The sequence below is a fragment of the Thermothelomyces heterothallicus genome (genome assembly GCF_042370625.1).
Source record: "Thermothelomyces heterothallicus CBS 202.75 unplaced genomic scaffold P884_scaffold_1, whole genome shotgun sequence".
Taxonomy (NCBI): domain Eukaryota; kingdom Fungi; phylum Ascomycota; class Sordariomycetes; order Sordariales; family Chaetomiaceae; genus Thermothelomyces; species Thermothelomyces heterothallicus.
In genome coordinates this window covers 443,238-457,894 of record NW_027192562.1, presented here as the reverse complement: position 1 = coordinate 457,894, position 14,657 = coordinate 443,238, and the positions used below count along the sequence as shown (strand labels likewise).

At 53.1% G+C, this 14,657-nt stretch overlaps 4 protein-coding genes across 4 annotated transcripts; 2 read left to right on the top strand and 2 right to left on the bottom strand.

Annotated features, from left to right (window-relative positions):
• Positions 1-722: 722 nt before the first annotated feature.
• Positions 723-3,583, bottom strand: P884DRAFT_190638 (PrpF protein-domain-containing protein; the record flags this gene model as incomplete). Its single annotated transcript, XM_069437528.1, has 3 exons — positions 723-1,578; positions 1,868-1,981; positions 2,514-3,583. 3 exons carry the CDS (start codon positions 3,581-3,583, stop codon positions 723-725), a joined length of 2,040 nt encoding a protein of 679 aa, XP_069301440.1.
• A 4,482-nt stretch (positions 3,584-8,065) lies between these two features.
• Positions 8,066-10,843, top strand: P884DRAFT_190924 (heat shock protein HSP98; the record flags this gene model as incomplete). The annotated part of the gene is made up of 1 exon (XM_069437552.1): positions 8,066-10,843. The coding sequence occupies one exon, from the start codon at positions 8,066-8,068 to the stop codon at positions 10,841-10,843; it is 2,778 nt and encodes a 925-aa protein (XP_069301439.1).
• An 872-nt stretch (positions 10,844-11,715) lies between these two features.
• P884DRAFT_166423 (mitochondrial 54S ribosomal protein mL67) lies at positions 11,716-12,689 on the top strand (the record flags this gene model as incomplete). The annotated part of the gene is made up of 2 exons (XM_069437282.1): positions 11,716-12,000; positions 12,129-12,689. Coding segments are annotated over 2 exons (846 nt in total), but the record flags the coding sequence as incomplete, so codon positions are not given.
• Positions 12,690-12,993: 304 nt separating this feature from the next.
• On the bottom strand, positions 12,994-14,600 carry P884DRAFT_233643 (P-loop containing nucleoside triphosphate hydrolase protein). Its single transcript, XM_069439889.1, has 3 exons — positions 14,180-14,600; positions 13,392-14,084; positions 12,994-13,222 (listed from the first exon to the last, which is right to left on the bottom strand). Exons 1-3 carry the CDS (start codon positions 14,426-14,428, stop codon positions 13,085-13,087), a joined length of 1,080 nt encoding a protein of 359 aa, XP_069301437.1. The 5' UTR covers positions 14,429-14,600; the 3' UTR covers positions 12,994-13,084.
• Between the last annotated feature and the right edge of the window lie 57 nt (positions 14,601-14,657).

The following is a 14,657-nucleotide window of genomic DNA, read 5'->3' as shown; positions in this document are numbered from 1 at the left end:
CCCCCCTTTCTCCCCTCCTCTCCTCGCGAGCGCATAACGCGCCAAAGACATCGCGTCTGTTTTGACGCCCTGTGATGCCGCCGCGTATCTTACTCGGACAGGGCTATCTGGATGATCTCAGGAACTTTTGGGCAGGGCAGCAGTCCCCAGGGCAGAGGAAATGGGGCTCGGGCCGACGGCTTCGGATTTGCCAGCGACCGTGGCTAAGCTATACGAGGTAATGCTACCGGATACGGGGATCTGCCTGCGTCCGCTAAAACAAAAAAACGAATTAAAAAAATCTACTGGTAGTTACTCTTCAGTCCCCGTCAGACTAGTCTCGGACCAGGAGAAATTTCAACGCTGACTACGTAGTAAGTGGTGGTTGAGAGCATGTTTTGTTGGCCAGACCTGGCCGTTCTATTCGGCTGGTTATTTCCTCAGCCGGCAGGATGGGTTGACCGTCGATCAGAGTCCGATAAGCTTCTCTTATTGGGTATTGTTACAAGGGTTGCGACGTAGGGCACGAGGTAGTGTATGAGCGGGCCCGAGAAATGACCTTGTTCGGGTAACGGCTCCCGTTTAAGACCGGGGCCCTCGCGTCAGCCTCATCTCTACTCATCGTGGCCTCAGAGGGTTCGCTTGCGGCTGTTGAACATGGAGGGCTGGCGGCCAATATGCTTAGTTACTCCACGCTCACATGCTGTTCTTGAAGGTCAACATCGGCGCACCACTGCCCACAATTAGTAAAATACTGATCCCGTCATCAGCACGCGCGCAGTCCTCGACAGATCGACCGTCAGGACCTGCTCGTCCTCGACCTTGGCGGAAACGTCTAGCTTGCCTCCCGGGTGGCCAACGACAATGGTGTCGCTCTCGTTAGCGCCGACAGCGAGCTGGTGCGGTATTGTTCCCGGCAGTCGCGCGGCGGCGCCCAAACACAGCCCCAAGGTCAGCGGAACCGCCTTGTGTGCCTGGCCCATGGACAGAGCGAGACACTTGATGTTGATGCCACCGCTCTGCCGGGTAACGTCGGACGGGAACACGAGCACAATCTTGGGTACGCTCTCCGTGTTGGGATCGAGACCCATTAAGGAGGCACCGGCCCGGCGGATGTGTTCCAGGCGGGCTTTGAGCGGCGCGTCGGCCTCGACGGCGGCAGGAGTCAGGGAGGCGGGATCCTGAATGCCGAGGTCCGACACGCGTACAAAGACGCCCGGGTTGGACACATCGACGAGGGAAGCCTCAATGGTGCTGCCGTCCGGCAGGTCAAGCGTGTCGACCGGGTTGCCTGTCGGCAAAGTCTTGCCGGTGGCGGCGCCGCCGGGGCTGATGAAGCCGAGGTTGATTCTCGATTGCTTCCCGGGAACTCCATCCATCTCATAGGCTCCCTGTGGGCAATACGAAGGAGGGTCACCACTGATGCGGAACCTCGAGTGCACGACCTTGCGCGTGTTCGTGTTCAAGATGCGCACCACAGCCGTCCGCTCGCCGGTTTCAGAGTCGGTCTCCGCCTCGCGATGCTGAGACAGGCCGGCATCAAAGGCGACGGGCCCGACGATGGACAGCATGTTGCCGCAGTTGCCGGCCATGTCCAGGCTCCCGTCCTTGACGCCGACCTGCACAAAGGTGAAGTCGACGTCGGCCATGTTGGTGTCCGAGCTTGGCGCCAGGATGCAGATCTTTGAAGTGGACGAGATGCCCGATCCCATGCCGTTGAGCTGGCGGCCATACGGATCCGGCGAGCCCATGAGCGCGGGCAACACAGCGGGCCCCGTTGGTCGAGTTAGCCGGGCAGTCCAATCGTCGGCCGGAGCAGCAGAGTGTGATAAACATGATCTTTTTCCAATGGAGGACAGGGCGACAACTCGAGATGGTGCTTCTTTACATACACTGGGCGCTGGGCGGCAGGTCCTTCTTCCAAAGCACGAGGCCGTTGGATGTGCCTCCGCGGGCGAAGATGGCGAGGATGCTCCGCTTGCCGATCGGCACCGTGCTCGTGCTCGCGTTCGCGCTCGCGCTCGCGCTCGTGCTTGTGCTTGTGCTTGTGCTCATTCTGGCTCCAGCCAATTGACGGCTTGTTGCGAACGAGCGCCGTAGCAACCCGGCGTACTGCATGTTGACCTGCAAGCCTCGCGCGTCGGGGCGGGTGAGCGTCGGCGATGATTCGGGGCTGCACTATGCCGAGTTGATAAGAGAGTGAAGACCAGGTTCGATTGGTTGTTGATTGATGGATGGATTCAATCGATTTAGTTAGTCGACTTGGCAGGTAACTAGTCGGGGAAAACGGCCTTCATCTCTAGCCCTAACCCTGGCTTAGCATTGTATCTTCGGAATCTACAGATCTTGCGATGCCCTTTATTACCCGTAGAATGAATTGAGTTGATAAACCAAACCAGTGAAAGAGCCTATTCGCTACCTCGTCTACGGGCATTGTCATAGACGTGCCTACTGCGAGAGATATCCGTCGCGCCAAGCTAGCACACCGGTCATCAGTTGAGCAGTCTTCCACAACGAGCAGGGGTGCTCCGGACTCACCTCCAGGTATCAAGGCTGCGGCGTACATGACCAGCGAGATCGGGCGAAGGTCCTCCTCCGTGGAGGATTCGATGTAATGGTGCCAGAAGTTCACCACCGCCTCTACCCCGCTCTCAATCTCCTCGTCGGCCCCGTAGCACCGCAAGCCCAGACACGTGCCAAATTCCCTGAACGCCAGCCGTCTTGATGCGTCCCGGGCCATCAATCCCTTCTTCGCATCCAGTATGGTCCTTGCCATCTCGAGACTCTCTTTCCCCAGCCGCGTGGCCCACTCTTCCTCCTTGTAGAAATGACACATCCACAGCCCCATGCCCAGGTCGAGCGGGTCCCGACTCGCCGTCAGCTTCCCGCCCCGGTTCATGAGCCGTTTGTAATCGTCAATCTCGCGGGCCAGGATGCCCGAGGACGAGGGACCATCCAGACGCTCCGCTGTCTGCTGCAGCAGCCGGTAGACCACGAAGCCGGTCGCCGCGTCCAGGTGGCCTTCGGACGGCACCAGGACGGTGTCCATGTCCGTGGAGACCTTCCAGACCATGCGGACGGCGTCGTGGTCGCGGCCGCCTCCGTCTCGACGGATGACGAAGCGCGGGTGGATGGCCTTGGCCAGCTGCACGGCGAGCCGGTTATAGTCCTTGTCGCCGGTCGCGAGAGCGAGGCGGTTGAGCGCAAACATCCAGAGGGTCAGGTAGTGGTGATACTGGCCGTCGCAGTCCGGGCCATGCTCGTCGAGCTTGCCGATGCGGAGGCCGCCGCTGAGGGGCTCGGCGTCGGTGGCCCCGGGCAGGCGGGCTCCGCCGTCGCGGGTGCGGCCGAGAACGTCGTGGACCGTCTTGGCAAGCTGCCTGGCCAAAGTGAGGTAGACCGGAGAGGAGGTTTCCCTGGAGAGGGTGATGAGGTTGACGACGCCGAAGGCATCTGTCCAGAGGTACCGCCCACGATGGCCACCGGCGCCGGGCTTGTCGGGGGCGGTCCAGCTGCGGGCGGCGTCTTCCGATACGTGATCGATGTTTCCGTAGACCAACTTCATGGCCTCGGTGAAGTGGATCACGCTCCGGTTGGCAGCCATGGCCGTGGTTCCAATCACGCGTTTGATGCTGCGGAACATGAAGCGGACCTTGGAGCAGTTCCTGGTGTCCGCATCTTTGCCAGCGGTATGATATCGACCCCTACACTATGATCGCATGATGGTAATCCGGGTCCGAGTACGTGCTTGATCGATGTGACGCATGAGAACGTCACAATTACCGTCTCTAAGAAACGGGGAAGCCTGTCAATTGCATTGGCCCCACTATTAACTTGATGCAACCTACCTAGAGCTGTATCTAGGGTTCATCAACAACAGAGCTCTTCAGACCAAGGGATGCTGCTCAGGTCCAAAGGGAGGAAAAATTACAAAGGAATAAACAAAAGAAGAAACGCAATTGCTGATGATGCAAAGCCGCTAAGCTGCACCGTGACGGTGGTTGTTCCGAGTCAAGCCTTGTGGGTCGCTTGCCCAAATGATGCGAATCCTCCCAATTGTGCCGCCGTGCTGTTAGTGTCAGAAAGGGAAGCCAGTGGGCTGAGCCGCTACGGAGTTACCCGGTGGTTAGTGCTGACTAATTAGTTCAGTACTACTACCTGTCTCCCGACAGGTAGGGCCAAAACCCCCGGACATGCCAATATTGCCGGACAGGTACGCGTCCAAATATATATCCAATTTTACCAGTCAACTCCCTATATTCGAAGATATAACCACTGCCATAAGCCTAATTTAACCACTTTCCTATATACGATGCCTCTAACCGACTATATCTAGGAACCAGCTAGTATACAGGCCGCCAAATGGCTCCTTGCTGCTCGAACGTACCACCGAACTAGCCGCTTACCCTATAGAAACGAACCTAGTATACGGCACGTAGCTTAACTATTCAAGATTAGAAAGACCTAGGTTAGCCGGCACTTGAAGTCTTTGAAGGATACTAGTCTTCTAGCCACTAGTAGTAACGCGATTAGAAGACCTTGGTCGCTTCGAAACGATGAAGATTCTGCCCTCGAAGGATACACGTACTAGCTTATCGAATCTGGTTCTCTTGCTACTAAAGATCTTCTTAAAGATACTATTAACCGTTTATAGGTATATTATAATCCTCCTTACCCTCTTGTTAGTAAGTACTAGTGGTTATATTAGAAGTAGGATTATCTATAGTTTTAGCTAATATTCTTTAAACTAGTTAAAGTAAACCGACTCTTAGCTAAGTAGTAGATAGAGGATCTAGAGGTATTCTTTAATAAACTTAAGGATATTATTAAAATATATAAGATTATTATATCTAGTTATTAGAATATAGATAAGACTAGATATATACTTATAATATTAAATAGGTGGTTTAAGATCTTAATAGTTAAAATAGATAAGAAGAAGAAGGTTAGTTCCCTTTCCTAGATATTAATATAGAATACTTACTATAGTAATTTCTTAGCTAGAGATTTTAGATCTTTATAATTAAGAGTTAATAAGCCTAATTAGTATTAGAAATATAGTTAGTAATACTATTCTAGTATTTTATATCTTTAAATAATAGCTATTAGAAGATTAAGATATTAAAGGTCTTAATAATAAGATATAATTCTATAAGTTAGATATAGTATTTAATAACTCTAAGATAATAATAGATTAAATATATTATTTTAATAAATATTCCTTTACTATCTATACTAAGTTCTAATAATATAATATAAGCTTTAAGGAATAGTTTAGTTATAACTATTATAACTATAGTTTTACTCTTAGTATATATTTTATTAACCTAGATAATATTACTCCTAAAGATTTAATCTATATATCTATATTATTAGAAGAATATATATATTAGCTACTTATCTTAGATAACTTTATAGATATTATAACCTTAAACTTTATAAATATTATCTCTTGTTTGACATTCTTATTATCTTCCTCCCTCCCTATTTGATATATTTTATCTAGCTAATAGATATAAAGGTCTTTTGTTATCTTAAGGAAGTATATTAATAATATCTCTAGTAGGTAGTTCGAAATAGCGATCTTACATTTATATAGGTAGACTTTATCAAAGGATTCTAGGAAATCTAGGAGGCTAGTTTTAGATATCAAAATATTATAATAGGATTCGAAAAGACTAGTCTTTTTCTACTAAACTAATATATTATAATAGATTAGATTAAGGAGAAAATGTTATCTAATATAGCTATTAGATATCCTATAATAATTCCTAATAATAAGTAATAAATATATATAAAAAAAGGTATTAATTATATCTAAAAGTAGTATTTTAAGCTTTTTAGTTTACTAATATAAGAACATTTTTAGAATATTATATTAATAGTTAATAAAGGTTAGCTAGTATATAAATATCTTAAGAACTTTATAAAGGATAAGAGAGCCTATCTAGCTATATTATCTACTAAGAAAATATAAGGCTAACTTATTAAGCTAATAGAAGAGGTTATAATAAATATAATTATTTAATATATTTATTAGGTTTAGGAGATCTAGGCTTAGAAGAGTACTAAGGCTATTTAAGATACTAGTTAAAAAGCTACCTATATTACCATTAAACAGATTAAATAGGATTATAAGGAGGAATATAAAGTCTAGAAGAAGTGCCTTAAAAATAAGATTCCTAGTACTAATAAGTATCGCCTTTATATAGTAACCTTTACTAAATTCCTAGAAAAGACTAATAAGAACAACTATCTTCCTCTTAATAATAACTACCCTCTTTAGGTTCTACTAAAGGAGCGTTAGCTACTAGCGTTTTTTAACTTAGAAGATAGAAAGGAAGTCCTAATCCCTTGGTTAGCGAAGAAGCCGTTATTAGAAGTTAAACTCCTATCCCTTAAGCGTCTTAGGATATAGATTAGCGGTATATCTATAATGTCAATTGACAATAGTAACGATAATAGATTTGACTTTATAGATAGTAAAGATAAGTAAGAGGAGGATACTAAGTCACTATCTCTATCTAGGGTTAAGAAGGAGTTACTATATATAGCTATTATTAAGGATATTAGACTAGGGTAGGAACCTCTTAGTATGACTAGAGGGGTATAGGTTGTAGATTCGTTTTTCCGGTTCTAAACAAGTTATATATATACTAGATATAAATAGGGGGTGCCTATCTAGGAGGTGCTAAGGAACAATAATAAGGACGATAGACAGTTTTTATAGAAGGGATTAATAGTAATAGCAACGGACTGCTATTATAATATTATTTATACGATAATGAGGTTCTTCTTTTACTTGTAAGTTTGGTTATCTTTTCCTACGTAGGTAGGCTCTTTTATATCTGCCTAGAGGGGCATTATTGTCGCCGTCCCTACGTCTATCGTAACCGCTATCTAGGAGGCTAGACTTGTCTGCTACATCCACGAGTGCCTGGATATACTAGACACTTTAAGCTGACGCTCCTCTCCATCTGACTAGACAGAGGTTTAGTCTTAGGGGTACGTAACTACTACCAAGAGAGGCTAGCACTAGTTTAATATTAGGAGGTTTAAGAAGCGATATACCTATAAGTTAGTAGTAGCTATACTAGGGATAGTAATACTAGGGATAGTAATACTAGGGATAGTAACACTAGGGATAGAAGATAATAACTATCGCTAGGAGGCTAAAAGAGAAGGTATTACTACAATTAAGAGCGATAGGGATAAGGAGTATAATATAAAGGGAGAGGGAGACGAAGGCAAGTTATATAACTAATTATTTAACTAATTATAACCGGATAGAATTAAATTTTACTACGTTTTTAAGCTTTTTAGAACCTAGTTTATAATTAGACTATTTATAGCTATTTGAGGCTACTGTTACAAGGGTAATTGAACTTGATGGTACCTTTTGTATAGACACGAAAGTATAGGAAATTTGGTGGTGATGTGTCCGGCAATATTGGTATGTCCGGGGGTTTTGGCCCCACCTGTCGGGAGACAGGTGGTAGTACTGAACTAATTAGTCAGCACTAACCACCGGGTAGTCTTGGCTTGGCTTAGACCGAACTCAATGCCCCTCATTGGCCGCTCGCTGCCCCGCGTTGGCCCGAATGTTCGAGCTGCTTCTGGAGCCTAACGGCGCCGGGAAGATGCGGCCGAGCAAGGTCAACTGGTAACTACCAGCTGCTGCTCGCTACTCCTAGCTGCGTCCCGCTACTCCCTCAGTGCTCCCCGCGACGACTGGCATCGTCACCCCACTTCCAGCTTCTGCTTGAAGGCCAAGGACGACATCTCTCCACACAGACAGGTCGCGATATAAATTCTCCTCACCTTGTCGTTGAGCAGAACGGTTTCCGTTTCTTTGATTCCTTTTTTTAGGTACACAAAACTCAACATCCACAAACAACAAGTTAACCCAACAACTGCCGAGTGCAAAGAGCACTGCAGACCCGACCGAAGCCTGACGTCACTTGGACCATTCAAGCTTCGATTCCAAATTATTGCTTCGACCAATACCGAGAACTTTTGACGGAGCTCAACAGCGACGATACACAACAACCCGAGAGACATCACGTCTCGCAAGCACTAATTCGCCATGAATTCAAAAATGGAGTTCACCGACAGGGCCAAAAAGGCGTTGGAAGACGCCATGGCCCTGGCCGAGCAATACGCACATTCACAGCTGCTGCCGGTTCATCTGGCAGTAGCCCTTCTCGATCCCCTGCCAGACCCGAGTAGGGACCAGCAGAATGCCGCCCCAGGCACCACGAGCACCCTCTTCCGCCAGGTTATCGAGCGCGCCCACGGCGACCCGCAGCAGTTCGACCGTGCCCTCAAGAAGACACTCGTTCGGCTGCCGAGTCAAGATCCGCCTCCGGACCAAGTCTCGATGGCGCCCAGCTTCAATACGGTCCTCCGGAAGGCAATGGAGCTGCAAAAAGTACAGAAGGACACATACATAGCCGTCGACCACCTCATCACCGCCCTAGCCGAGGATCACACGATCCAGACGGCCCTCAAGGAGGCCAACATCCCGAAGCCGAAGCTCATCCAGGACGCCATCTCTGCCATCCGGGGCACCAAGCGCGTAGACTCGCGGAATGCCGACGCGGAAGAGGAGAACGAGAACCTCGCAAAGTTCACCGTCGACATGACCGCCATGGCCAGGGAAGGCAAGCTGGACCCGGTCATCGGCCGTGAGGAGGAGATCCGGCGCGTTATCCGCATCCTCTCGCGCCGTACCAAGAACAACCCGGTTCTCATCGGCGAGCCAGGCGTGGGCAAGACGACCGTCGTCGAGGGTCTCGCCCAGCGCATCGTCAATGCAGACGTTCCCGACAACCTGGCCGCTTGCAAGCTGCTTTCCCTCGACGTGGGAGCCCTGGTGGCCGGCAGCAAGTACAGGGGCGAGTTCGAGGAGCGCATGAAGAGCGTCCTCAAGGAGATTGAAGAATCCAAGGACATGATCGTCCTCTTCGTCGACGAGATCCACCTCCTCATGGGTGCCGGCTCGTCGGGCGAGGGCGGCATGGACGCCGCCAACCTGCTCAAGCCCATGCTCGCGAGGGGCCAGCTCCACTGCATCGGCGCGACCACGTTGGCCGAGTACCGCAAGTACATCGAGAAGGACGCCGCTTTTGAGCGGCGCTTCCAGCAAGTCATTGTCAAGGAGCCGTCGATCCCGGAGACCATCTCCATCCTCCGCGGCCTCAAGGAGAAGTACGAGGTCCACCACGGTGTCAACATCGCCGACGGAGCCATCGTTGCCGCAGCAAACCTCGCCGCCCGCTACCTGACGTCCCGGAGACTCCCTGATTCGGCCGTGGACCTGATCGACGAGGCGGCAGCCGCCGTCCGGGTCGCCCGCGAATCGCAGCCCGAGATCATCGACTCCCTCGAGCGTCGGCTGCGGCAGCTGAAGATCGAGATCCACGCCCTGTCCCGCGAGAAGGACGAGGCTTCCAAGGCCCGCCTTGCCCAGGCGAAGCAGGACGCCCAGAACGTCGAGGAGGAGTTACGGCCCCTGCGCGAGAAGTACGAGCGGGAGCGGCAGCGCGGCAAAGACATCCAGGAAGCCAGGCTGAAGCTGGAGAACCTGCGCGTGAAGGCGGAGGATGCCAGCAGGATGGGCGACCACAGCCGCGCCGCCGACCTTCAGTACTACGCCATTCCCGAGCAAGAGCAGATCATCAAGCGGCTGGAGAGGGAAAAGGCCGCTGCCGACGCTGCTCTCAACGAGAGCGGGCCCGACACTGGCGGTGCTATGGTCACCGACGTCGTCGGGCCCGATCAGATCAACGAGATCGTGGCGCGCTGGACGGGCATCCCGGTGACGCGGCTGAAGACGTCCGAGAAGGAGAGGCTGCTCCACATGGAGCAGGCCCTGAGCAAGATCGTGGTCGGCCAGAAGGAGGCGGTCCAGTCGGTTTCCAACGCCATCCGGCTACAGCGGTCCGGGCTCGCGAACCCGAACCAGCCTCCGAGCTTCCTCTTCTGCGGCCCGTCCGGTACCGGCAAGACGCTGCTCACCAAGGCGCTCGCCGAGTTCCTGTTCGACGACCCCAAGGCCATGATCCGGTTCGACATGTCCGAGTACCAGGAGCGGCACTCGCTCAGCCGCATGATCGGCGCCCCGCCCGGCTACGTCGGCCACGACGCCGGCGGCCAGCTGACCGAGGCCCTCCGCCGCAAGCCCTTCTCGATTCTGCTGTTTGACGAAGTCGAGAAGGCGGCGAAGGAGGTCCTGACCGTCCTGCTCCAGCTCATGGACGACGGCCGCATCACGGACGGCCAGGGCCGCATCGTGGACGCCAAGAACTGCATCGTCGTCATGACGTCCAACCTCGGCGCCGAGTACCTGTCCCGGCCCAACGGCAAGGACGGCAAGGTCGACCCGACGACCAAGGAGCTGGTCATGAACGCGCTGCGCAACTACTTCCTCCCGGAGTTCCTCAACCGCATCTCGTCGATTGTCATCTTCAACCGCCTCACGCGCCGCGAGATCCGCAAGATTGTCGACCTGCGCATCGCCGAGATCCAGAAGCGCCTGCAGGACAACGACCGCAACGTCACCATCCGCGTCTCGGACGCGGCCAAGGACAAGCTCGGCGCCGCCGGGTACTCTCCGGTCTACGGCGCCCGCCCGCTGCAGCGCCTGCTCGAGAAGGAGGTGCTCAACCGCATGGCGATCCTCATCCTGCGGGGCAGCATCCGCGATGGCGAGGTGGCTAACGTCGAGCTGGTTGACGGGAAGGTGACTGTCATTCCAAACCACCCCGACAGCGAGGGTGAGGACGAGGATATGATGGTTGACGAGGACGAGGCGCTGGACGAGGTTGCGCCGGATTCCATGGACGAGGACATTTATGACTAAATCAATATTTAGAGGAGGGATTGGATTGCCAAGAAGGCTGCCAAAGGACCGGTTGAGCAAACTCTTCGAAATGAATGATGCATGGTACACACGATCAGTATGACGAGATTACGGCGTTTGGAGCGTGATTTCAAGCATGGCATTGGGCTTTCATTGGGCTTTCCTTTTGGTCATTGGCTGGTTCAATGGATTGTTTGTACGATAATTTTATGGGCACTGGGTATTAGAGGTAGATGAAACCATCCCCCAGAGGCTCGGGGGATCAAAATGGGAAATTACATCTCATTAAGAATTACTGACAAGTTGGGCTGTGTGTCGTGAAATGTGCGTGTGTCTGCGTCTCTCTGTATGTGAGTTGGACGCGCTTCTGATTAGATCACCAAATCCGCCGAGGGCATATTTAAAGTAGCGTGGGAGGATGAGCCGAAAAGAGCGCCCATCATTATATCATGTGATTGCGCATGAATCTTTTTTTCTTTGTTTTTTCAAATTGGAAAAGCAAACGAAGGGAAAGAGCGAGAGAATATGGTTCTTGGATCCAAACTCGAGCCTTGATCGAACGGATCAAGCTGCCTGTGTGCTGCGTGTACGGATTAATCTGTACCTACTTCGTAGAGTGGGGCCGGAGGAAACGCTCTGATTGGTGTAACATGCCTCCAGAAAATATTCCGGGTCCTCAGCAGCAACGAACAAGCACCACACGACACTGCATTGCACTCGCACCTTGCCGTCCCCTCCTATCCGAGACCGCGTCGAGCCTCTCGAAACCGACCCGACCCGACCACTCCGGCGCCAATTCCCCGGCTCCAAACGAACGAGGAGCAGCGCTCGAAAAAGGCAGCCGGGCCGCGACGGCAATGAAATCCCTACGGCGGCGGCTGGGGCTGCTCAGCAGCCGCTCCATCTTCAGCAATGTCGTGCCGACGACGACAATAGGCGGCGTGCGCTACGCCGGCACGGAGGCGGCAGCAGCACCGGCGCCAACCGCGTCGGCCCCCGTGGGGGTCCCGACACCGGCGACGACACGAGAGCAAAGATTCAGTAGGCCCGGCTACAGGCCGCGGGCTGTCCCGCCTCCGGGCCACGCCGAGCGCATCTGGGTTTACAACCACATCCTCGACAACCTGACTGTCTACTCGCTCACCCAGGAGATGAATGTACGCCCATCCCATCCCTTCCCTTCCCTACCCTTCACTACCCTTCACACTCTTGATCGCCATTACCACCGCCACTACCATCATCATCTTCCTTCTCCTACAACCCGTGGCTAACCAACCGGAAACAGCCTACGAAAGCCTTCCGTCAATTCGCCTTCACGGGCAAGAAGCTCGTGCCCTCGAAGCTCCGCAAGGACTACTGGCGCCCGCTGGCCGTGATCGAGTTCGGCGAGGGCAAGGGCGACGTCGGGCGCAGCGTGTTCCAGAAGCTGCGCGAGCTCAAGAAGCGCCACCTGCTCGAGTGGGAGGACCCGGCGCTGCTGCAGATGTCGCGGCGCGAGCGCGGCCGGGCGCTCAACGACCAGCGCGGCACCTTCGTCGCCGACCTCGCCGCCGTCCTGGCGGGCCGCGGCAAGGGGAACCTCATGGTCAAGCCCGCCACCGGGGCGGAGACGGCGGAGGGGGCCGATAAGAAGAAGGAGGAGGAGAAGGAGGAGGAAGGGGGGAACGCCCCCGGCGTGGCCAAGGTGCCGGCGTCCAGGCTGCACCAAGCGACGGTGTACTGGGCGAACGAGCAGGACAAGTACTACGCTCGGGAGTGGTCGGATAACGTCACGCACGTCATCGGCCTGCCGGAGAAGGGAGTCAAGAAGAAGGCGGCGCAGCAGGCTGCAGCAGAGGAGGGGGAGGAGAAGGGGGAGACTGTTGAGGCTCCCAAGGCGGAGGAGTGATGATCGTCTTCTTGTCTAGAGACACCGGTCTTGCGGGACGTACGTCCAACTGTGTGGGGAAGATGGGCGGAAGCGCTCCGTGACTCGTACAACGTAGCCCCCCCACCCTCCGCCCCCCTCCCGGCACCTGATGAGCGTCCGTCTCTGCGAGTTTGGAGGAGGGCGCCCGACTGGCCGCGCTGGCTGAGGACTGTATTTGTATTGTACACTGTATATCACGCAAATAGACGGCCCATTTCACAGCAGCAGGAAAGCAGCAAGTCATCATTTGTCCTAGAAAGGAGCAAAGAAGGGAGTGATCATCTAGTCGAAAGGGGATATATCTCTAACCCGGCCCCAGAACGCCTATTCCATCATACCTTGATGGCAAACGACTTGAGGTATTCGTAATCCGCCACATTGGCGTTCACACACTCGCGAATCACCCGCTGCCCCTCCTCTCCGAACTTTTTCCGCCACTCCTCGTCCTCTTCCTCTTCTGTCGGTTGTTTCTGATTTTTGAGAGTCAGCAGCCCAGTACACTCAGCAGCCGCATTCATTATTTTTTTTTTTTTTTTTTTTTTTTGCGCAAGGTCGCATTCAAAGAAGCAAAACAAACAAGCCCCCCCAAAAAAGGAAAGGAAAGGAAAGGAAAGCAATGGGAACAATGGACAAGCTCACCTTGGGATGCAGGCGCGGCCGCAGCTCGGTGCTGCCGATGGCGTCGTCGTGGAAGCCGTTCCACTTCTCGAACGCCTCCTCGGCCAGCCGCTGGCCTTCCTCGTCGCCCCACTTGAGCATGCCGTCGTGGTAGTCGATGCCCACGTCCTCGCAGAAGGCCCGGATCACCTCGGCCGGCTTGTCCAGCAGGTCGTCGGCGTCCACCACCGTCACCTTGACGGCGCCCCCGCCGCCGTTGACGTTACCGTTGGTCTGCTGCTGCTGCTGCTGATCATTGGCACGGGAGGAGGAAGAAGAAGAAGAAGCTGAAGGGTCGGTGGTGGTGGTGGTGGTGGTGATGATGATGCCCTCCTGCAGGAGGTAGTCGAACAGGCGGCGCAGCTCGTCGTAGCCCGCCTCGCTGGGCATGAAGCGGTGGAAGCCCGTCCTGGACGAGAGCGGCGGCACGGTGCAGCGGTAGTACGAGGGGACGGAGCGGCGCGGGTGGCGGATGAGGAAGGCGAAGTGGAACTCGCGCAGCAGCGAGGGCGGGACGACGGTCGGGTTGGCCACCGCCCCGGCGCCGCTGGTCGCCGCGGTGCCGCCGTTGACCTCTGCGCCCTCGTCCGAGGCCAGGGACGGCGCGATGCGGGCCGGTTTCCGGTCGGGCGGGAGGAGGTAGTGGGCGATGTCCTTGATGAAGAGGCGTTTGCCCTGTGACGGTCGTTTTGTCAGTGTTGTGCTCTCCGGCGGGAGAGAGAGAGAGAGAGAGAGAGAGAGAGAGAGAGAAACATGAACTTCGTGCTTACATCTTTGTTGGATTGGCTCATCAAGTTGTCCGTGACATCCTTGTACGTGGTATTGGCGAAGCCGCTTTTCCTCCTCGCCTCCTCGTCATGCTCGTACCGCTCACCCAGACGCTCTGGGCCGAAGTAGTAGGCGTCCCCGAATGGCTCGTGGACGCAGTTGAGAATGTCACGCCGTGTCATAAACACCCGCTCAAAGGCCGTCGAGCAGGCTCTCGGGTGCGTGGCCACAAAGATTGGTTTGTTCGACATGGTGGCGGCGGCGGCGGCGGCGGCGGTGGTGGTGGTGGTGGTGTGTCTCGAGTGCTCTGGGAGATCAACAGGTACAATAGTAAAATATGTGGGCGTTTCGAGGGAGATAAAAGGGAAGAAAAGGAGCTGAGACCGGGTTACGAGGAAGAGCTGGAACCAAAAAAAAAAAAAAGAAAAAAGAAAAAACAGGCCACCCCTCCATTAAATAGAGACTTCTTGCATATGGTCT